Source organism: Anabas testudineus, chromosome 12 (assembly GCF_900324465.2).
Source record: "Anabas testudineus chromosome 12, fAnaTes1.2, whole genome shotgun sequence".
NCBI classification, from domain to species: Eukaryota; Metazoa; Chordata; class Actinopteri; order Anabantiformes; family Anabantidae; genus Anabas; species Anabas testudineus.
Window position 1 is genome coordinate 7,081,610 of NC_046621.1, and position 23,742 is coordinate 7,105,351.

General features: G+C 41.9%; 1 protein-coding gene across 5 annotated transcripts; it reads left to right on the forward strand.

Moving 5' to 3' along the window:
- The first annotated feature begins 4,198 nt into the window (after positions 1-4,198).
- Positions 4,199-22,911, forward strand: LOC113158913 (zinc finger and BTB domain-containing protein 7C). Of its 5 annotated transcripts, XM_026355250.2 has the most exons (5): positions 12,707-13,140; positions 13,592-13,647; positions 19,143-19,889; positions 19,980-20,653; positions 21,111-22,911. In XM_026355250.2, exons 3-5 carry the CDS (start codon positions 19,167-19,169, stop codon positions 21,721-21,723), a joined length of 2,010 nt encoding a protein of 669 aa, XP_026211035.1. In that variant the 5' UTR covers positions 12,707-13,140; positions 13,592-13,647; positions 19,143-19,166; the 3' UTR covers positions 21,724-22,911. The 5 variants fall into 5 exon arrangements, with proteins under 5 accessions (XP_026211034.1, XP_026211035.1, XP_026211036.1 ...); XM_026355249.2 differs by lacking the exons at positions 12,707-13,140; positions 13,592-13,647 and adding an exon at positions 4,199-4,321; XM_026355251.2 differs by lacking the exon at positions 13,592-13,647 and having other exon boundaries at positions 12,707-13,145.
- The last annotated feature ends 831 nt before the right edge of the window (positions 22,912-23,742 follow it).

Consider the following 23,742-nt stretch of genomic DNA (forward strand, 5'->3'; position numbering starts at 1 on the left):
TCACCAGGAGACGAGGTTATTGTTAAGACACAGGTTGTGGCAATCAGGGCTATCCATGTACACAAATGGCAGGTTTTTAGGCAGATTTTTAGGCTGGGGATTGTGCCAATATGACAAAGCGTTGGAATTTGCTGCCAAGTAGTAAAGTTTGAAGTGTGGCAAAACCAAAGCTCCCTTGGGATTCGCTTTCACAGAGATGCTTTGTAGATATTGTGGCATACTTGTAGTTTCTAAGGAAAGATGAAATTATAGGATCCAACAGTTTAAAATAATAGTTGGGTAATAATGCTTGTACGCACTGAAAAATAAACAGAAATCTTGGAAGTGTTACCATCTTGATGGCTTTAATGTGACCAACCAGTGAGATAGATAGTGTTTTTCTTCAGGGACTGCAATTTCTGTTTCCAGTTTCATTTCAAGAGATTGCTATATTCACGTGTAGCAACACGCTCCAAGAGTTTTAAATTCACTGTGCACTATTTTGGAGGAAGTTGAATGTAGATATCCAATGTCTACATGAATGGAAGTAGTAATATGCTTACTATTTTAATAGTTTATTTCATATCTGGAGAGATTTCCAAACCAATTCATGAGCTCAAGGAGAAGAGGAACAGTGGAACAAGGAAAAGCTATAAAAATTGTGAAACTGTTTGCATATAGGTTTAGCTTGTGGGCTGTATCAAGAATTTTAATGCACATCTAAAATTGACATGCCCAAACTGGACTGAATAAGTTGAAGAGTTATGGTGAATAGAACAACCCCAGTGTACCTTCCTAATTTAGACAGAATGTTTGTGAGAGTTCAAAACTACTGCCTGGGGGTGGGTTTACATAATGGAGATCCAGTTATTGAAGCTGGGACCAAAGTGTTTTAGAATAGAAAGAGTGAATTTCCATTCAGTGTGATCAAAAGCCTCCTCGGCATCTGGGGCGATTATGACTACGTCCTCCTTGTGTTTGTGACACGTGATATTTAGAAGATGATGAACACTTAAGGAAATCTGTTATAGTCGATAGTCTACTAGACAATTTTTTACATCATGGTCCGTAAGAGGACATGTCCAAGGGGTCCCTGGACATCTTTTTTTTTTTTTTAAATCAGGGCTGTTCGCATTCTGTAGAGTGAAGGAGGGCTTGTCTGAACATGGAGAAATAATGGAACCAGATTGTACACAATCATTAAGTATACAATACATCAGGTTTAGCTAAACTCAGTAAGTAACCCGCCATGTCCTGGGGCTTTGTTATTTGGAAATTGAGACACGGCAGTTTTCTATCTCATCCAGAGTCTGCATCTAGAGTCCTGGCTGTGGTTTCATCTGAAGTGGGTAGTTGGCATTGTCAAAGAAGTTGCTCAGTGAGGATTTTAATTTAGATTGATATTATCTCTTCACACGGTGGCTAAAACATGATGCATGCGATGCATCATAATACAGAGGGTTAAGGAGATTCTGCAGCTCCTGGATTGACCGAGTGAGTAGTGGCCTGGTCTACTTTAAGGCGAGTCTGGAAGTTTTCTCTGCTCAAGGCAGCAGGAGTGAACTCTTTTTTTTAAACCCTTCAGGAATGACAATTAAGAAGATGTTTCTGCATCTTCTGTGGTCTAATTTAGCTTTTAAGGTTTTGTTATTCACTTGAAGTGTGGAGTACAGCCACTCCAAATCTCAAAACCTTTGAGGTTACTTTCAGCTGACTGAAGCCGTCCTGTCAGGTGGGCAATTTTACTGTCCAGGTTATTGTTTGGACTTTAAAAGGCCGGATGAAGAAGGCTCCACTGGAGCAGGTTTGTGTGGCGATCCAATCACAGAACTGTGGATTCCTCTTTAATGCTGATGTTAACCCTTTGTTAGCAGCCCACTCATGATCATTATCATCTTCTTTGGCTGGAAGCATGACAGTTACTTTGTTTTTTCCTTATCAGCGGTCTATGTCTTAGACATAGTTATCCAGGGTGAGGCAAAAAAAAGGTGTTGCAGCTGTAAATAAATGACCTTTTGGTGGAGCATAGAAGTACACAACTAGCCTATGGATTGGACAACTGGAAGTCTTACACTCTTTTCTTTAAAATGAATTCATGTCAGGTGCAGTAGTATAATGATTCTGTGCTTTGGTATGCTTCATAGTATACTGTTTGGGAGTCTGTGCTTTCAGAGATGAGAGTACATCAGCTTCAACTGTGCTGAATCCCAAGTTACTTTAACAGAATGAAACAGCTTTTGCACAGACTGAGAGCACAACGTTACATGTTTTACACTTCCTTCTCAGGCTCCATTGTAACCTTGTGTGACCCGGTTCAAACAATATAATGACTGAGCAAATTTGCTCAAGCAATTTTCAGTGGGAAGTTAAATAATAGACCACTCCTTGTAGAGGACAAGACACTGCACAGGACAGGACACATAAGGAACAAACCCCTGTTGGGTGTGTGTATCTATAAACAAATGCAACGTACTTGAGGCTGGGTTATAAGATCATGCAAAGGAGACTTTAACAGCAGGGCTATTGTCACCTTAACTCTTACAAGTAGCTGCTTAGATCAAAACACACTCTTTGTCACTTCTGATCCTTTTTTATAAGTTTTCAATTAAAAGTAAAAAAAATATGCAAACTATATGTGTGTCCTGTGTTTTTGTAGCGTCTGTAACAGGGAAGAACCCCATGTCATGCCTTGATGGCATGTTTTGCATAGGAAGCACGAACATTTAACCTGCTCTAATGTTACTTGCATTTCAGTGGCTCACTTTACACCTACACTTTACTCTTCCTGTTTGCTTCTGTGTGGAGTCTTCATCTTGTTTCCATGTTGGTATGGATTTTGTCCAAAATGCAGTTCAGATTGATTAGAGTAGTGAACCCGTTTCTGTTAATGGAAAAGATGTTGAAACATTATCATATACTCTTTTTGGTTTCTAAAAACTCCTGCTAAATATTTCACTAAGTTCACCGGCTAATGTCTAAAAGATTTGTGGAAATGAATGTACTTCTATTCATACTACTATCAGTATGAATAGAAGTACCACCTCAAACAAAAAGCAGATATTGTGCAGTTATTGGCCAAACAGCATGAAAAAAAAAGTTTGGTGTTAGCACAGTGTCTGCCTGATCCCTCACAGACTGAAGAGATAACTACAAAGCAATGACACTAGGAAATAAGTTCAAACTGATGAGGAGAGCTGCAGATTCAGGTCATAATTCTCTGCAGGTTCATCACACACATTCACATTTCTGCTTACAGACACATGAGTGCTCTGATTGGTTTTCAAAATCATGCTATGTACATAAATATACATAAGTTATATATAAGCTTAAGTTGCACAAAAATTACACTTATCTCTGGAGCTTGTTTGACAACCATTTGACCCCACGATGATGCGGCTGTATCAGCCTGTATGACAGCTTCAGCATTATTTACATCACTGATTACACCCTCTTATTACATTCCCATTATACAGCATTATAGGCTTCAGAGCAAGGCAATACTTTTTAAGTTTTGCCAGGTACGAACTGGTACACTGAAGCACACACCCTAATACACTCACATACAGTCACCAAGGCTCTATCACACTACCTTTCTCCCCTGATATGTCTTTTGTTCGATACCTGATATGAACCCCTCTAGCTCCTGCTTGGCACAGGCCGAAGACCCACCCACTAGTTCAACCCTGCCTTATAATGCAATAACCTCTTCCCCATTTTTTTTTTTTTGCTTAATTTGGAACCTCAGCATGACTATTCATCTCCACATCAGCCTCAGTTTGGCTGCTTTACTAGCAGCTCCACTCTCACGGCTCCTGTTTTTCACCCCTTTACTCCTGGTTTGCTCTTTGCTCCTGCTTTCCAGCCTCTTCCAGCCCTCCATCTACTCTGTCCATGGCTCACCACTCTGTTTCTAACCAGACTCATACCACTCAGTGCAAGCTCTCAAGCAGGTTTTAAGGCTTGGCCTGTGACTGTGTGTGTCACTCCCCTCCCCTAAGCACAGGTGGACTTGTAGGGAACATTGCCAAATACTTTAGGTTTAGAGGGAGGGAGGGGTGTTGGCTGAGGCTGGTGGGTGTAGCAGTTTTTTGTTTAGTTGTGTTTCTTAGATAACCGTTTTGTGGAACAGTACCTTTTCACTCCCCCAAATCACTGACACACCTTCAGAGCAAATTTGAGTCTCTATCTCGCCTGCTCTCACTTTCACAAGTCTGCCAGTGCTGAGACAGTGCTGAGTTTCCTGACAGGGACTGGGTGCAAGAGAAAGAGAGAGAGAGAGAGAGAGAGAGAGAGAGAGAGAGAGAGAGAGAGGAACTGAAATCAAAACTTCTCTTCTTAAAAGGTCAGTAACATCTCACCGTCTCTTTCACTCTCTTTTCTTTTCTGCTTTTTTTCTTCGTTGTACTATTCCCCATATCCTAAAAAAGTCATAATGAGATATTATATTTTTTGTGTATTGTGGCAAAATCTCAAAGCATGCAAGAGCTGTCTGCTACCCACTGAGCACTAGAATCAGACTAAAGGATGGCTGACCTTTTGTAGAATCAGGTCCCTCTGTGTTGCAAATGACTCCACATCTCAAGCTTTTTATAATAGGACATGCAGGAAAAAAAAAAGGATGTCCAGTTATTCTCAGTGCTGTCCAGAAACTTTCCTGTGCATATCTTGCAACAGATGTGCGTACAGTGAAAGCCTCCTTTTTCACATACTGTAACAGTCACACACTGAGGAGGAAGCAAGTGAAAGCATGACAAAGCTGGAACGAACTGAAAGACAAATATAATTTTTACTCTTGCTGGTTATTGAAGCTGCAGCTTGTATGATGATTTACGCTTAGTTTGTATTTCTAGATATTTGTCACTGTCATCCTCACATTTCTGCCATCAAGAAACTGAAATAAACTGTGGGGAAACGGATAAGTTGCCTTAAGTTTAGATTTAAGCTAGTGTGAGAGGAGGACACATCTGTAATTGACACGGCAGCAAAAAAAGATGATGATCTGTCCTCCAGGAATATTCAAACAGCTATGATATTATCTGATTTAACCATAAATGAAACTGCAGATTCAGTTTATCTGTGCAACAGATGTGGGGGCAGAAGTGTGACATTTTAAATAATTTCACTCTTCCTGTCTGTGACCACCCCCATCATCCCTATCAAAAACACGTGGGTATCTGCTAACCTTTAAAGTATCAGAATTTGCCATACAGTCTGATCGCTGCTTCACCCCCTAATCGAAAACTACAACTGAACTGAATTATCAGATTTTGTCATGGTATTGTCCTCACTGCTTGCAAACTATTATCTATATTCCAAACTATAAATGTTTTACATTATATTATACTGCATATAAACTGTATATATACTATTGTTGTTACCAGTACACAGTTGTGGTTAATAATGCATTATCAGTTCATGCAGCTTCAAAGCAGATGACGCCGTTAGTGGCAATGCTGACATCAGGGTAGGTACGTTATCACATACATGTTAATTATCAATAAGTTGTGTACGTTTTAAAATGTGGCTTTCTCAGAGTGTACACAAAATAAACCAATGTAGGAAGTAAGAAATCAGAAGTAGAGCCAATGGGGGACAACATTAGCCTATATTGTCTTGCAAAAATACTACAAAGCAGCATTTAGACAACGCACACACATCTCAGCCTGAAATGCTTATCAATCTTAATCATTAATGGAAGGAAGCCGAATTTACAGAGCTCTCTTCCTGCCACAGTTGGGGTTAGATGGGGATAAGTCAAATAGACACTACCACACCTACTCTCATCTCACACACCCTGACTGCAGCCCTCTGTCTGCCTCTTTCTCTCTCCAGGATTATCTGAACTGAACCTGATCCACACAGGTCTTTTGTTACAGAGCCTCTCTTGTGTTTAACAAACATTACCTGAGGCACATTTCATTCACGGGTTGCACAATCTCACCTATAGTACACTGTATAGGATGAGCCAATGTTCAAGTCACCCTATAAAGGAAGTGACCTTGTATTTGCACAAAAATGCACGGTAGCAAGTGGGTAAATGCATGTGAGCATGAAAGTATTTGATTGAGAGAAAGAGAGACTCAAGTGTTGGTGTGTGAATGCGTCAAGCGAGTAAGCTTCATAATTGCAAAACGATGCAATGTGTTCATTACAAGACTGACAGAGTGAATGAGTCCACACGCCTTCTTCCCACCTGACAGCATGTGGGCATGTCCATGTAACAGCATTTACACTGGGATACACAATCTGATTTTAACCTCCTATGACACACATGTCATCTTGTCACAGTTGTCTAAAATCAGTTTTAGTGTTTTTAAATCCTGCTGAGACAGCTAAGACAGATTCTGATCTGTGCCATGAAGTGTCACCCGATCATTTAGGTGTGCACCCTCAAAAACTCCCCTTACGTTCAGGTTAAAGTGTGTTTCTATGTCTACTATTTCAGAGTAGCTGTTTGTGTATGCATGTGTGCGTGTCCGCCTTCCTCCGTAGGATTGAGGTCCAGGTTTTGTTGTGTGGAGTTGGGCTGGGTGAGTAAGCCGCCCCTCACAGATGAATAGAGGATGGGAGGAGGCTTGAAGAGGCTGCCGTGGGTGGGAGGCCCGAGCCTTGCCAAAAAAGCTCCTTCTGTGGGATTTGTGTACTTTTGCGTTCCTCACGAAACACAGTGCCTGACTGAAACGACAAAGCAGCCAGGGAGGCAGGCAATCGCACTCCCAGAGGTCGGCTCGATCGCACCCTCTCTGCTTTTCAAGCTATATTCTTTCTTTCCGTTTACAATTTCTCCATTTCCACCGCTCTCCTCCTCTTTTTTCCACTGTCCCTGCTGCTGCTGCTTTTTTGTTTTTATGACTTTTTAGTATTTATCTTCAATAAACACTGAATCTTGCACCAAACTAACTCTTTGTTTTATTTAGTTATGACAAACCAATTTTCCCCTAATGAATTACTTTACATTTTTATTTATCCAGTCATGTCATTAATCCCATGCAATACTTGTATTACTGTATTTACTACTTCAATAACAATGGTAATGCATTTTTGCAGTGTCTTTATATACTCTAGCACAGTCAAAGTCATCTGAGAAGTATTTTTATCACACATTTGAACATCTGAAATGTCAGTGGTGGCCACACTTTATAATGTGGTTGTGCAATGAAGCATTTTACATACAAATTGTGGGTGTTTCCTGAATGTTACCTAGATAATAGAAAATAGGCCCCTGTAACCACTGGCAACCCACAGCCCCAGCCTATAGTGACAAGTGCAAAGAGACATGACTCTCTGCTTGGCAATCAGGCAAAATTATCGCCTAGTAAATTAGAAAATTAAACCTCTCCTTTGCAGAACAGAGCTGCAAAGACGTTGCAGGGGAACGTACATAGTTGAATGCCATTCAGCATCAGGGAGTTAGATGAAGAAAAAGAAGAAAGGGAAGAAAAAAAAAAAAGAGCACGATTTCATAATGTCTAAAAGAAAGATCTGGGTTGAATAAGTGGGTCCACCCACCTGTATGTGAGAGGCAGCAAGAGAGAAAGCAGGGCTGCATGGCAGTTTTAGAGACATGAGTGTGTGGGTTAGGCTAGCTGGCCTGCTTATGCTATCTAATCACTGGGAGAGAAAGGAGAGCAGCATGCCTTGATCCACCCACCCACCCCAGACAAACAGCAGTTAGCCTGCTAAGTACTATATGTGCTCTGGGCCGTACATGGGGGAACGGATATAAAATGTGACAGAGTCTGCAGGTAGCAGACATTCAGCACAATTATGTCTCATTTTGTGCTGGGGAGAAAGAGAGATGTGTCAATCTGGAAACTACTATGGGTCACGACTGCATGTGAGACGTGTGTGAGGACTGTTCGCTGTGTGTCATTGGAGAATAAAATGGCCATAATCCAGCAGCTTTTCAGGTAGAAATAAAACTAATGAGAAGCCACTGACTGCTTTTCAAACCAAATTAGCCAAATTTGTTTTAACCCTAGGCAAATCTTTAAAAATAAGCTATGGATTCCTATGAAATTGCATGTTAACATTGTCTTTCTCATCGATTGTAAGCACTCTTATTAACATGAATTATGTCACAGCTGTGTCAGTTTCACTGTTTTATTTTATTTTTTTTTTCATTTGTCATTTGGGTTAGAAACAGATTAGGTATCTGTGTGATACCTGAGTGGGTGGGATGAGATTAGGTGCGAGTCCAAAAATAGTTGACCTACGCATCACACTTGTGTATTTGTGCATGTGGTTGAATGTGGTCTGCCACCTCGTGCATGTATGTGTGTGTGTATGTATGTACGTATGTATGTGTGTGTCATGACAGGCATCTGTCTCCCCTGCCCTGCAGCCTGACTGGTTTTAATTAGGAGGTGCCAGAGTGCCTGAGGGCTCTCCTGCTGATACACACACATACACATGCGCACACACACGCACACACAAACATGCATACACACACACACACTACCTGAGGGCAGACAGAGGCTGTCCCACCAAGGCTGGCCTCCTTCTCGTTATCACCATAAGGAGTTGTCCTCATTCACCCCAGGACCCTCCCAACACGCACACATGTTCACACACACAAATATTTGCACCAAGGTAATCAAATGAACACAACACAATAGTGAAATGCATTCTGAGGCAGCAGCGCCGTAGCGAAGCTTGGGCGGACCGACTCCATATTTCGCTGCAGTTTCACGTTGAGAACACATTTCCACATTTTAGCGAAGCCATAAATACAAGTGGACCAAAATGGCCTCAAACATAAAAAATAATTATATTTGTCTTTGGCAAACATCACCACAAACATCCCGGTTATCCTGACGCAGCGGCGGGTTCATACAACGCATTATGGCCACCTGTGAAACACTGTAACTCTCTGTCTCTCCTAGCGCTCGCAGTTCTAAATATGCAGCTTGTGTACTTTACCTCCCTTCTGGCAAAGCTTCCAATCCTGATTAGGATGTTTGAAAAGAAGACAAAACAGGAGAAAGTTAAAGCACTAAACAGACAGATCAGCAGAAAGCAAACGCCCTCACCTAACTCACCCGAATGGCATGCTCCAAGGTGAGTTCTAATGACCTCAGTGCAATGACAGATGGGTGTGTGTCTCTGTGAGGATTTGTCTGTGATTGAGTGAGACATGGGGGACAATGGGTTTACAGACATGCCTGCCTCCCTTTTGTATTAAGCAACATTGCATCTGTGCATGTGTCTCTCTGTCCTTGGACTTCTGGAGGCAGGAGCTGCAGACTTGGGAGGCTGCTGCGGTGCTCTATCTCTGGACTGTAGTGCATGACTGCCTCCCTTTCCTGCTTCTCTCCCATACCAGACCACACCTGGCCTCTGAGACAACAGAGAAAAGGGCTCAAGTTGGACTGGCTTTGTTTGTCTGCCTTAACAGTTAATAACCCAGAGAAGACTTGCTAAGCATGTGGCTACATACTTTAGACCTGTTTTGTAGAGTCAGCCAGTGGGAAGATAAAGTCAATAGCAACCTGGAGATCAAAGCCTCAGCAGTAACCTTTGAAAAAATTAGTTATTAGATAAAATGTGATCCAAAACATGTCTTAAGGTGGAGAGATGCTGTCATCTTCTATGATTTGAACAGCTTTGCAGCAATGCAGAGATATCTGCATCCAACTAACCAATCAGAGAGAGTCATAGATGGGAGCTCCTGTCAATCAATACATCGTGTTCCTGGTCTATAGAAAGGGTTCAACTACAGCTCTCAAGTCTGGGGACCCGCAGGTCTGAGAGTCAGTAAGTGATGTGTCACAACTGTTAGCAGCTGTATTTTAAAACCTATTGTGCTCCGATATTTACAGGAACATTTGCAAAACACAGTATTTTGTGTGGAAGCACTAGATTTCTGATGCGGTGACACTGAGTGTGTGCAAACAACAAGAGCACATCATTTACTAAATGAATAAATATACAGGTCGCCAACTTGTTTTTTTTTTTTTTCCTTTCAAACCTCCAGCTCTTAACTGGATCCCCACAGTAGCTCTAATGTTGTTTTTAAAGGGGTTACACACTGAGCAGAATAAAAGATACTGTCAAGATCAAAATGAGTGACTTTGCATAGGGGGCCTGAGAATGCATACAGTAGAAACGTGTGTGTGTGTGTGTGTGTGTAGGTGAGGTTTATTCAAGCAGTGGTAATGGGACTGCTGTGTGTCAGACAGGCCAGCCTGAGTGAGTCAAGCAGACTAGGACCACACAATGGAGGCTTCTACCAAAAGAGGAGTGGGGGGGGCATTTTGTTCAGATGAATCATATTTTTCTGTTTCTGAAGCCTACTTTCAGTTTTTGTCATGCAAGTTGAGTAAAGTCTCTGTGATATCAATTTTATGTAATGAGCTTCACACTGCGTTCCTCTCCAAAGTGCCAATCTGCTGCCCTGGTACGTGTATCTTGCTGGGTGCAGCAGGTGGCAATAAACAGGTACATTGAGACACCAGACAGACAAAACAGATGACTCTTACTCAGCCCCTTATGACTGCTGGCACTCAGACTGAGTGACAAGATTCACCAGTTTTTGGTGAAGCCTAACACTTGAGAAAGACGGAGAGAGGAAAGGGAAATATGACATAATATATTAAAATATATACGACAATAACAAAAAAAGATGCGTTTTTTTGACTTCATGCTTGCAAGACAAACTATAAAACAGCTAGGACTGTCTTAATATAAGTCTGCCAATCAGCCACGCTTTATTAGATGAAACAGTGCATTAATTTCGCCGAGGCACTTCTGAAATTACACCGCAAAATGACCCGCAGCGCAAATTAGTGTCTTTTACACATCACGCGTCTGCACCATTAGACAGCAGGTTTGTGTCAATCACGGTCAGTGACAGTGTGCAGTACAACAGCCTGCAGTCTGATAGAGTTAAGAACAAAGCAGTCCACCCAGGTACCACTTATAGTGTGTTGCTATGACGGCAGCGACATGTTTAGAACAGATACCTGATCTTATAGGATGGCAAATGTTGTTTTTCTGGCCATCTGGACAGCTCGCTAGCAGTTAGTGGCTAACCCTGTTTGTATATACTAAATGCCAATGTGAGCTGGCCTCAGCTCTCACCCAGTACAAAACAGTGTAAACCGCCAGGGCATGGGCTGCGGTTTGCTTTAGTCCGTGTTTTCCTCAGGGGGAAGTGGGCATAGCAGTCTGATGTACACTGTGATGTCTACTTGTTTGTGGAGGTTAATGCGACACAGTTTGACTGCTTTCACAGTAGTCGGTTGTGATTTATGGATGGTTGGGAATATTTTAGCAGATTTGAAGGTCCGGTAACCACTAAGAAAACATTGTCTGACTACATGTTCTACCTTCATGAATGAAAAACTGCTAGGATTAGATGACTGGTTTAGTTTCTTCATCTGCACCACAACTTTTGCTTTGTTTTCTTTTTCTGTATGGAAAAAAAACAAAACCCTTTAAGTGCATAAATCCACAGTCAATGAAGAATTCCTGCTGTAAGCAAAAAACAAAAAAGAGTATCACAAAAGGCGCGGTTTAATGACGTTGGCTACTGTCTGTTTCAGATCCTGTGATTGTGTGAAGTCATAGTAAAACATTTAGTCCTTCTGCAACAGCAAAGGAAACAGTCTTTCTTCCCTTTTCTTTTCTGTTTCTCCTTTTTTAGTGTTTCTCACACACACACACACAGGCCTACACACAACATAGGACGCGTTCGTAAGCCATTTTTGATGACACTCAATTCCGGTGCCGTGAACTTTAACAGAAAGTCTCCACCTTTCTTGACGATGTGTATCTCTGTGTACCTCTTCAATACATTCTTTTACAGTTTGGCTTATTATCTACACCTTTCTGCACAAACTTCCTCCTCCTCTCCACAGACTGAGGCGGTGGTGTGCTCACCAACTGTTACCCTGCTTATGCGCTTTCTGACTCAAAACAGAAATCTAACATTGGCCTTCTGCTCTGTTCAGCCTAGTTTTTGAAACCTTGGTTAAAAAAACGTTTTAACAAAAAGGAAAATAACCCCCTACAAAGTTACATGTGGTATTTTTCACTGTCTGTGGTTTAATTTAGTGTCAGATAGACTCAGCTTTTAAGCAATATTTCCTTTCACATTAACACCTTTGACTCAGAATCAGTCAGTTTTGTCTGGTTTTGAGTGCAGGGTACCACACATCAAAATGTTTTCAGTTATTACTGTCTTGTCGGGGAGAATTTACAGGGACTGTACATGCCCAGTGTGCATCTTTTGTTGCCTGTGCGTGACCCTCCTGAACTCCTGCACAAAGAGCTGGTTAAATGTCAGGTTTATTATAAAATATTTTTTTGGTTGGGGGTGGGTGGGTGGGTGGGTGTGACAGAGAAAAGAGAGTGTTGCAGGGTTTCATTTAAAACAGGTGTAAATGGATATGAGCTGACTTTAAGTTGCAGTTGTGTTTCGCCCTCTTCATCTCAGCTTGGGACTAACTAACAGAGGTGCACAAAATAGTTTTCCAACTTTTCTCTCTCTTTCTCCTTTCCTTTTTTTACCCTCCCTCCGTCTCCCCAAACAACCCCTTCGAGTTTCTTTGCCCCGGTCCCTTTATACCAAAATCCACTCTAACACAACTAAAAATTCATTTTGTCTGACCTAAATCAGAGGGTGTCTGCGCCATGGGCTTATTACACAGTGCGCTTAAACTTGTGTTGTGGAGGAGGATGGGGTATTATTATCTTCCAGCTACCCACCCTGCTATAAAAACTAGTGGTGCGACATCTCCACAGCGCAGTGCTGCTGCCCTCCCTCCCTTCCTCTCACTCTCTCGCTCGTCCTACATGAGCCACACACAACAGTGATCCTGACTCTAAACTCCACACTAGCCACGCTGCTACACAGACAGACCCAAGAATCACACTCTGCTCTCCTCGGTTGCGCCGCTCCTGATTCTCTCCATTGGATATTCCTCCCAGGGTGTTTTGTTTTTTTTTTTTATTTTGTGAATGGGCATCTGTGGCTGGAGTGAGGAGCTTGTGAATGGACTGACTGCCTGGCTGACTGACTGATTGACAGACTTGCAAAGCCAGAGGCAGCTGTGTTTCAATTAAAGAGGGCAATGCTGAGAGGTCAAGCGAGGAGCAGCAGCGCTTCTTAGAAGTCTGGAAATACAAAGACACGTGCGGGGAATCGAGAAGCTGAAGGTACGGTAGGTGAAGGCTGCTGAAAGCTGTGGAATGCTGGGGAACGTATCAAGACATGTGTGAGTTTATATGGATGCCAGACTTTTGGAGCATGGGTGTGTGTTTGAGAGTACATGTCCGTAATAATTTGTTACAGTGTTAGAGTGTGTGTGAACAAGCTTACACTTGTGCGTTATGTTACAGTGTGTACACATGCATGACTTAGTTTATATGAGTGTTGTAGCTCTCTGCTCTACATCATAAAGGCCTGACAATGTGCAAACAGGTCAGTAAAGTCACTTAATGACTCATAATTATTTAGGCTGCAGTGTAAATATTGTGCTATAAAATTCTGGAAATAGCTTGAGTATTTATAGCATCACAACATGTCTTTGAAATGTCAAACATAGTAGTTTTAGTGGACTTAAGTATGTGTTTTGTCTCCAGCAGTAATTATATATTTCACTTTTAGATATTCCATATCGACACTACACGACATTCTCCTTTAAATCCAAAACAACAGCTCAGGTAATTCATAAAGTTTAAGGAGATGTTTTTGAGTGTGGACAAAATAAAAACATGTTATGGATTTGAGGCTGAGCTGTAAATTATTGTTTACAGCGAGTCAGCTTAGAGACCTCTTACCTCATGTAGATACAAAAAGCAATGACCAGTATTAGACCTGTTTAACGGCAGTTGTTTTTCATTCAGCTGTGAAACTTTGCAGATTGTTTCTCTCATTGAATCCTACGATCAAATTCTAAACAAGCGTGAATAAATCGAAAAATGCAACATGTACTTCAAAATGAGAAGATTCAAATAAGCTACAAACAAAGTAAAACAAAGATGTATTTAACGTTGATGGTGTGTCAGATACGGCAGTGTTTGTGCCAATTTCAAAGAGTACCTGTAGTTTCACACCTTCTCACAAACTTTGACAGGAAATTTATGATAGATCAATGTCATACCACTGACGTGTTTGCTTAATCACACTGTTACTCTGATTATGTCTCATAAGTCAGTTTTTAACCTGCATCCGTCAGGGTGTGATAAGAGTTTGCAACTTTTTTTCTTGAGCACTCCTGTGAAAATTTTTAAAAACTATGTTAACATTTAAATTAGTTGACACCTTATTTTAGGTCCTTATTTGTGAAAATTGAGAAAAAAAAACTATATAAATAAGTGAAGATTTTTTTTAAACCAAGGCTAGACTGTAAGAATATCTCTGCTTTTAAAATGGTTTTAAATGTTGTATTGTTTTATCCTTGCATATGGGAATAAATGCAACCTTCATCTGTTAATTTCAGGGGTCTTTATCCCGACCAAGCTAAGAAGTAGAAACACATAAGATGGTGCAGAATAATAAATGATCTGTCCTTCGTTTCATGGTGAACAGCTTAGAAAAAACATTCTTAATCAGTGAACCAATATTCAGCAGCGAACCATAAACTTTTGTTTACTTTAGAGGGTAAGAGAGATAATGGTGTCTAGCTATGGGCCCCCTCAAGGCTCAAGAGATGACACTAGTGCAAACGGGCTCTTTAAGGAGCCGAGCGCATTAAAGTGGCCTCAACAGTAGATCTGTTGAGGCTGCAACCATTATTTATTTCAAATAGTTTAATTTTACTTCATTTTACTTTGCAAAAGCAAATCTAGTGAATAATGAATTATAGCTGAACTTAGTGATACACATTCAAACATTCAAACAAGAATCTATTATTTAAAGTAAATTAATGTTTCGCCAGATTCTAGGAGGTTTGTTGAACTTTCTGATTTTCTAGTCTCAACTTACAATAATGGTGTACATGTCAGCACACTAATTTCCTTAACCTCCATCCGCTCTCCAACAGTGTAAATGTGATACAATACGAACCAAACTGACTGCGACCGTCAACCTTTAAGCAAAACTTGTGCAGTCGAGTGCTTTAATTTGGCTCTGACATTCAAAGACAAATGCACAATCCATGTTGTGTAACAGGCATTATATACTGTTCACCTGTAGTAATTGACAGCAATTAAGATAAAACTGAGAAGCTCTGTCTATGTGACTTATGGGCTCCAGACAACTGTCTTTTAAAACACCAACCAAGGAAGAATCCCCTCAAGAAACAGGTGCACTGGTGTTTTACTGGTGATAATGGACTAGCGCACACAGTAGCTCAAATGAATGTCTTCTCCTAATAAGCAGGTGAATTGTGGCTGTCAATACTTTAAATTATTGGCTGTGCAATTGTCCAGCTGTGACAGTTGTTTAGCAGGTGTTTGCTATGGGCAGTTGGTGACAGGGGTAAACTTTGGCTGATGGTGATTTAGCATGTGGGTCAGGTGGATGCGCTGGCCTGACAGGGATAAACTAGGCTTTGGGTGTTGTAGCTTACAGGCCAAATGAGTGTCTGCCCGTGACAAGGGTTGAGATGGACATTAGCTGCTGATTTGTGGCCTGAGCGGTCAGGGATAGGGACAAGTTAGCTGCTCTGCTCTGGGCATAATGATGATACAGCTGCAACAGGGACAGAGGGAGGAGGAGGAGGAGGAGGAGGAGGAGGAGGAAGAGGCGAATGATTAGGAGGAGGAGGAGGTGGTCAGAGCCCGGAAAGCAGATGAAGTTCTTGGGAGAAAGACGACGCTGAATAGAGGTGACACATAATTTGGGGTGGGAGTGCTGAGTTGAACGTGTTAGTGACTAAGTGAGGCATGAGAGGAGACGTGGCCGGTAGTGGCAGGCGGAAAGAGAGAGACAGATAGAAAGGCAGTCCATCAGAGGTTGCTTTATTAATTAAGTTGATACTGAGCTATTACTACAAAATCCCTCTTAAGCTATTTCCATAATCCCAGTGCGATAAACAGGCGCTACCCTTTTTATTCACCGTTTATTTATTCAAGCATCGTGCCACCTAAAGACAGTTGACGAACATTTATCCAGCCAGTTTTATGACTAAAAAAAAAAGTTTGTGTGTCCTTCCATGACTCAAGATTAAGATGGATAAAGAGCCAAATGACTTAAACAGTAATTATCAGAGTCCTTTCACAAGGCGTCCCCACCCTGGCAGTTCTGAAGGGTGGGGTTGGGGGGGGGTGGGTGGTTGTGTTTGCAAAGGGTTAAGGCTGTTTGGCTGATGAAATGTCGCTCCAGGACTTTGTGGTGGGAAAGCTGTGCCCTCCTCCCCTCCCTGTCTATGTGGCACATCCTCCTTAGATCCTCTCCACATTGTAATTAGGGGCCGGCTGCTAAGAGCTAGCGCTAGCTGGTGGCAGGCAAACAGTGGGAACAGCGGGGAGTGGTGCTCGCCGGGGCACCAGGCGAACAAACAGCAACAGCAGCACGTGTCCCACAGTTCCAGGAGTGGGTGGGATCGGTCGACAGCAAAAGAATGACAGTGGGTTCGCCAAGCCCTCCCTGCAGACTCTTTTTCTCTTCCTCTTATCCACTCAGTGTTGTTCCAAGCTCTGCACTATTGTTTACCTTGGCAGGCTGTCACAGGGAGGAGCCCCTCTGCTGATGTTTGTGCAACCTGTTAGGGAACTTTTAGGGCCATCTGATCTCTCTCGCTCGCTCACTTGAGAATCTCCCACCGTCTATTACTTTTATGAATGTTACATGTTGTGTGTAATGTAGAGGAAACATCAATCTGCAGAGGGAAGGAAGTTTTAATGTAGCTGTGGTGAGTGTCTTACCTGACTTTAGCACTGCGCTGTATGAGTGGGATTCACCTATTTCCTATTATTATTATTATTATTATTATTTTTATTTTGAATTCATTATCCCATCAATTTGCCTGGTCACAAACTTTCTCTGTTACTCTTTTGTTCCACTTTCCACTCAGTGTAGTTTCATAGGTCTGACTGTGTCCTGTGCCACCACGCCCCTCTATAGACATTTTAATTATGTCCACACTGTATCAATGGCATGAATATAGCAACAGTTACCTAGCAACAAGATCGACAAGAATAAACTACATGTAAGATTGGTATCCAAGTCGTATACCTGCAGGTGAACTAAGAGAGTTTCTGAACTAGTTTTTTTTTTTTTCCTCCTGTGCTGTGATCCACTGCAGCACAAAAAATGAGAACTAGAGAGGCGTGTGTGTGTGTGTGTGTGTGTGTGTGTGTGTGTGTGTGTGTGTGTGTGTGTGTGTGTGGCTTCAGCCATGGCCCATTTAGAGCCAGTCAACAATGTAGCTGCGGTGAGCGGGGCCGCTTCAAAGTATTTATCTACACATGCCTCTAGTGACCACCAAGTGTGGACGTCTAAGTTTATGTTCTATTCATAGATGTGAATGAATGAGCACCCTGCCAGAGGAAGTTTTAGCACTGTGACTGTAAACAACAGCTCTGTGAATCAACAGGTAGAAACTCAGGCAACTGTGAAAAGGAGATTTGACTAAGTGAACAGAGACACGTCTTCTGTGTCGAGCTGTCAACCTCTGTGCTGTCGAATAATCGAGGACAGGATAGACTGCAAAGTAAGCACGGTGACAGGATACAGTATCTAGAGTGCAATCTGACCTCTTTTGTTGTTTTCTGCATTTCTCACCACATCCCAATAACACACGGTTTTGTTCAAATGAAGCTATCGGCTTGCCTTGCGCTCATATCTGGCACAGACAGAAAAGAGGGATGGACATTACTGTAAAAACATTAGCACAGAAATTCTCACCTACTTATCATCAAATCCTCATAGTGTGTCTTTAAAAAAAAAAAAAAAAAAAAAGTCAAATACTGTTTTATCAAGATGACGGGCTTCCCTAACCCGCACTGTTGCACACGTTCCTACAAGATATTGTGATAACACATTTGAGAATAAATATTATCTGAGCTGCTCAAAATGAGACATGCTGTATTTACCACTTGTTGCCTTTGCTGCACAGATGGCACACCAGCAAGCATGCCTACAGTATATTTTAATAAAGCTAGACTGTCACTCACTGTGTTAACAATACCAGCTTCAAGTTAAGAGCCTCCCACTATTCAAATATCAGCGCTTCTTGAAAATCCTTCATGTAATGAATGGACACTGGTTATCATCAGGGACACTCCACTTCAAACCGAGCTGTGGGCCGCTTGCACTCTTTAAATCAGCGTTTCAGTTCCTGTTTCTTTTTTTCTTTCTTTAACATGGCTTCATCATCTTCCTGTTGGCACTTCCCCACTGCAACATGCTCCATACCAGTGATAACGAGAGTGAAGTTTATAATAGTGACCCTTTGTTCGGTGAGGGATCACGAAACCAGCAAAGCGGTTTTATGAGAACTGACAGTCGCTGCTCTGTGCCTGTGACAACAGGAAATCAGAAAGGGCAACCTCAAATTAATCATTTAACGTATCACACACTGTGCCTCATACTGTATTTTATAATTTCTGTCCCACAGTTGTTTCTCAGAAAGACAAATGCTCTGCGATCTTTCAAAAAACAGAGGGTCGATAAATAACATTTACAGTTTTGTCAGATTGTTCAGATTCTACTGTTCACGCGGAACAAAAACAATCTTTTCCATGAACAATAGGATCTATTTTCCGAAGTTGTGGCTCTTTTTGGTGACACAAATTAAGACGCTGCTCTCTCGACACGGTGTTAATCGATTAGTTAGGCTTTATTTACTCAGGAAGTCACTGAGAGACAAGAGAACAAATTGCACATAATTAACCATTATTCATTATTAGCATCTATAGTTATGTTATTTTTCATTATTTCAATGTTTTTTGAGTTGAGTAGAAAAATGTCAAGAAGATAATGAAAATTCCCAATGCTCAATTCTTTTTTTTTTTTTAAATATATTTGTAAATATTTTTTTAAATATTACAAGAGGGGTTTTCTGATGCTTATCTCTGTGATGTAAAATCGCAATACAATACATATACACACATAATACGTACAAGGGCACAAACTTAAATATAAACAGTCATGAAATTAAAGTTATTCACGAGGATAACTGAGTTTTTGTTGTTTTCACAGAATATCATTTTCATTACACCACCATGTTTAAGTATCATTAAACAGTTTATTATTATTGCCTCCTATTCAGATAACCAACTGAGAAGAGAAGATAATGGTTCATCACAGAGAAGAAGACCTGATCGGGATCCCCTTCCCAAATCACAGCAGCGATGTCCTCTGCAGCCTAAATGAGCAGCGTCGTGACGGGCTGCTCTGCGATGTCATCCTCATTGTCGAGGACCAGGAGTACCGCACCCACCGCTCAGTCCTGGCTGCCTGCAGCCAGTACTTCAAGAAGCTCTTCACAGTGGCCACTGACGGTGGAGATCCCCATCACACTGCGGCGGTGTATGAAATTGACTTTGTAGCTCCACAGTGTCTCACAGCCATCCTTGAGTTTGCCTACACTTCCACTCTGACCGTGACGGCGTCCAACGTTAAAGAAATCTTAAACGCAGCTCAGATGCTTGAGATTCCTTGCATCATCAACGTTTGCCTGGAGATTATGGACAGTGGGGGTGGAGGTGGCGGAGGAGGGCGGGAGGAGGAGGGAGAGGAGGATGAGGAGGAAGAGGAGGATGCGGAGGAAGATGAGGAGGAGGAAGAAGAGGAGGAGGAAGAGGAGGAGAACGTGAGGTCGAGGAAAGATGAGCAGGACGATGAGGAGGACAACGTCAGTGAGAGGTCACTGCAGACGTCTGAGAGCAGGGGTGAGCAGACTCCTCTGGGGACTGAGGATTCTCCACCTCCCAGCACCTCCACATACCACCAACAGTTTGACCTGCACAGAGAGTCGTCCCAGTCCCAGTCTCCAGACAACATAACAGGGAAACAGGTACCATTCACTGCGTATTTTATTACTGATCATTTATTTTCTATGCAACTTCTAAGGTTGTAAGGCTGATGACGCTGTTCTGTGTTGCAGGAAAGTATGGAGAGTCGAGCTCTCAAGGATTTCTCCATAGAGTCTCTCCTCCAAGAAGGCTTGTATCCCCGTATGTCAACACTGGACAGGAGGGCCAACTTCTCACCTCTCCTCCCGGGCTTCTACCCCTCCATGTGGGCTTCTGAGTTCTCTGGTTTCCCCCAGCAGCTTCTGGAACAGAGCCACCATCAGCATCCCCATGCAGGAGCCTCCCCACAAGGCCTTCTTCCGCACACCCTCCCCAACTCTGCACCACTTGAGGCCTCAAGGCCCCTTGATCTAGCTGTGAAAAGAGAGATCATAAAAGAGGAGATGAAAGAGGAAGTCCCACCCAGTCTGCTCCATGGCGACTTCCTTAAAGAGTTTGTTAGCTCGGGCCTGGGCAGCACCATGAACTCCGGGTCAGTGCCGTCAGAGGGTCATGCCCTGGGTCCAATTAAGGATGAAGCTGACTTCCGATCATACCTTAGCTTCCTGAGCTCTGCATCCCACCTGGGGGCGCTGTTCCCTCCTTGGCAGCTGGAAGAGGAGCGGAAGATGAAACCCAAAGCCTCACAACAGTGCCCCATCTGCAACAAGGTCATCCAAGGAGCTGGGAAACTTCCGCGACACATGAGGACGCATACGGGAGAGAAACCGTACATGTGCACCATCTGCGAAGTACGATTCACCCGGTATGTGAAGCAGTACTTCTTATCACTATCATCTGTTCACTGTACGTGCTTCTCGAGATGTTATTGTTCCTTTGTATTACACAGCTGTGTTAATGGAAAAGTACCCCATGCTCTTTTGACTGAGGTTTATCTGTTTTCAGCTCATTTAAATATCAAAGAGCTAAAAGTGGAAAGCCCCCTCCGCTGGTTTCTTTGCATTAGTGATATCTCGCTCACCTACATCCTCCTTCTTTGGCATATTTTCCACCTGTGTTTTAGAGCAGAGCTTTGTCAGTGTTTACCAGTGAGGAAACCATACATTAAAACGGGTCAGATCATCTTTAAACACTGGCTTGAAAGTGCAGTCACTTGCTTACTACACAAAATCTAAAAGAGCAGAGGGTAGTGTTGCAATGCATGTGTGAACTGTTCCACCCACAAAATATCGTGTGAAAATGTGGTTTTGTTCTCTTCTCAGACAAGACAAACTCAAGATCCACATGAGGAAGCACACAGGTGAGCGCCCCTACATCTGCCTCCACTGCAACTCCAAGTTTGTCCACAACTACGACCTGAAAAACCACCTTCGTATCCACACGGGAGTCCGTCCGTACCAGTGCGAGCATTGCTACAAAAGTTTCACACGGTCTGACCACCTACATCGACACATCAAAAGGCAGAGCTGCCGAATCTCCCGTCCCCGGCGAGGACGAAAACCGGCTGCTTGGCGGTCCACAACCACCAGTAACTTCCTGTGCCCTCCAACTGCTGCCACCAATCGATTCGAGGAGAACGGGTTAAACCCTGCGTACCAAGGAGTCAAGAGTCATGGACTTGGGGAGATGCTCGGCTTTGGCAACAGAGGTCTGGGATTTAAGAATGTGGACGGTGCAAGCAGGGAGGAGCGGCGAGCAGAAGGGAAACACAACGCAGAGGAGGAGAAGGCCGGAGCAGGGAGGCAGAGGGGAGTGTTTGCCTTCGCCCTGGCTGGAGAAGAAGTGCTTACCCACTCTCCATTTTATGCTGCAACCTCTGACCCTTGGACCATGAGACTTGAGCGTGCTCCACCCATCCCTGAGTCGGCCAAATGAACTCTGTCCTGTAGAATAAGAAGAAAGACAAGAAAGAAAATCTTAATTTCTGTGTCTGTTTATCTCCAGACACCTAAAGCACCTTTTAAAAAAAGTGAAAGAATAAGATCAGTAAACCTTTTGAAGCCTGCTGATGTGGTGGTAAAAGGGACTTTAAAAAACAGCCCAGTCAAATACTTTCACAAAGTTCATGCTAAATAACTGTTTCAACACATGAATGTTTACAAATTCTTTGATAGCATTTAAAAAGAGGCAGAACTAGTAATGAGGAAAACCTATTGGAATACTGTTATGTATCTATTATTTGAATTATTTATCTACAAGGTGGTCTAAAATAATATTACAAAATAAGATTACACTGTCCTCTGAAGCAAGTTGATATGAGGCTTTTATTTAGAAAGGTATATGCGTAAGCAGGACGTTTTGTTGAACAGGAAGTGATTGATATATAATTGAAAAAAAAAAAAGAAAATATAAATGAATGAAAGTAGGAGTTTCAGCCTTGGTTAGATGTATTTAGTTGTTATATAAAAAGGAGTGTTTTCAAATAAGCATTAAAAAGGCCGGGCGCTCGTCTGGCACATGTCCTGCAAGTACGTTTGATTCCAACATGGCTATTAAATAATATTCTAACACAAAGGAAGACCACTTGATGTCGATTAAATGACGATATTTGATCATGTGTTATTATCCTTCCACTGCCTTGTTCTGAATTAAGCTCCTCGTCTGCACTATTGTACATAGACTCAAACTGTTGGCCATGGTGGTGTTAATTATGGTTGCATTGCTAATTATGTTTAAATAAAAAAAAACAAACAAAAAAAGCTCTTAAAAGACTCTGAGGCATCCATCCAAAGATGTATGATGTGTACTTTGATATTTCACAGACTTGAATAAGACTTTGTTTTAATGTTTCTGAGTATGTGTCTTCAGAGGATGTATATTTCTGAATAATCAAACTGCCGCTTTAGCTATACAGTATGGTTGTGTTTTATTTCCTGCTGCAACAAATCAAGAGGGTTTCATCCCGTTTTTTCATACAATGTTCATTTTTGATTTGTGTATAAAAAAGTTCCAAATGATTTGAATTGAAATGGGAAAGTATTTTCTTGCTATTTATGCATATTTAAATGAATGAGCCTTGGCTATATTTTGCAAATCTGTTTTATAAAGACACTAAATGTTGAACTTTGCTCTTGTTTGTATTATTACCATAAAATTACCAAAGTGAGCGTGTGTGCGTGTGCTGTTATCCCTCTTCATCCGTCTTCGTGAGGAACAATTTGCTTTTTAGACAGCGATGATATTTTGGGAACGTCAGGACAATTTGGTTGGACCAGACTTCTTTATAGCGTTGCTTTGGGTGAAGACTTAGTTTTAAGGATAAGGTTAGAGTCAGGGTTGGGGTTAGGTGTGTAGCTGTGATGTAAGCTGTGGTTAGGGTTAAGGAAAGATAAGTAGGTACAGTATTTTGCTTAGTGGTACTGTAATAGCACCAAGCAGCTTAAACCAAGAGAAGCACTATTGCCATTGTCTGCAAATTCAATCAAACTAACATGTCTGGGTTCTTCAAAAATATGTCAGTGTGACCTTGTTGACGTGTCCAAAAGTTCGAGCGCACAGTTTTTTGTTTTTTGAGGTCAGGTTTAAAAAATGCCAGACGTCACTTATGACCGAGAAGTTATAAACTAGCATTAAAGGTAAGTAAAATGAGTGTCATACATACAGTAAATCAAGCTTTGTAAAGTGGGTACACTGATATACTATTGTTTACTTTACACAAATAAGACCACAGAAAGAACCAGCTCGTCAGTACTTTGATGTTTAGTTGCACAACAGATGAAGATGAAATCCCTGCTGAGATTAATTTACTCCAACAACATATGTGAGGTACAAAATTAAGTCAAGCTGAATGCTACAATGAGGAAATTGTATAATTAACCTGGAGAACATAATAAAATTTAAAATAAAAAAAATTCAAAACCACCGGTGTGAAAAACGTGTGCATGGATAAATAAT

Coding starts and splice junctions, on each gene's coding strand:
- LOC113158913 (XM_026355249.2), top strand. CDS start 19,167: ATGGTTCATCACAGAGAAGAAGACCTGATCGGGATCCCCTTCCCAAAT. Junction 19,890..19,979: donor ACAACATAACAGGGAAACAG/GTACCATTCACT, acceptor TCTGTGTTGCAG/GAAAGTATGGAGAGTCGAGC. Junction 20,654..21,110: donor TGCGAAGTACGATTCACCCG/GTATGTGAAGCA, acceptor TTCTCTTCTCAG/ACAAGACAAACTCAAGATCC.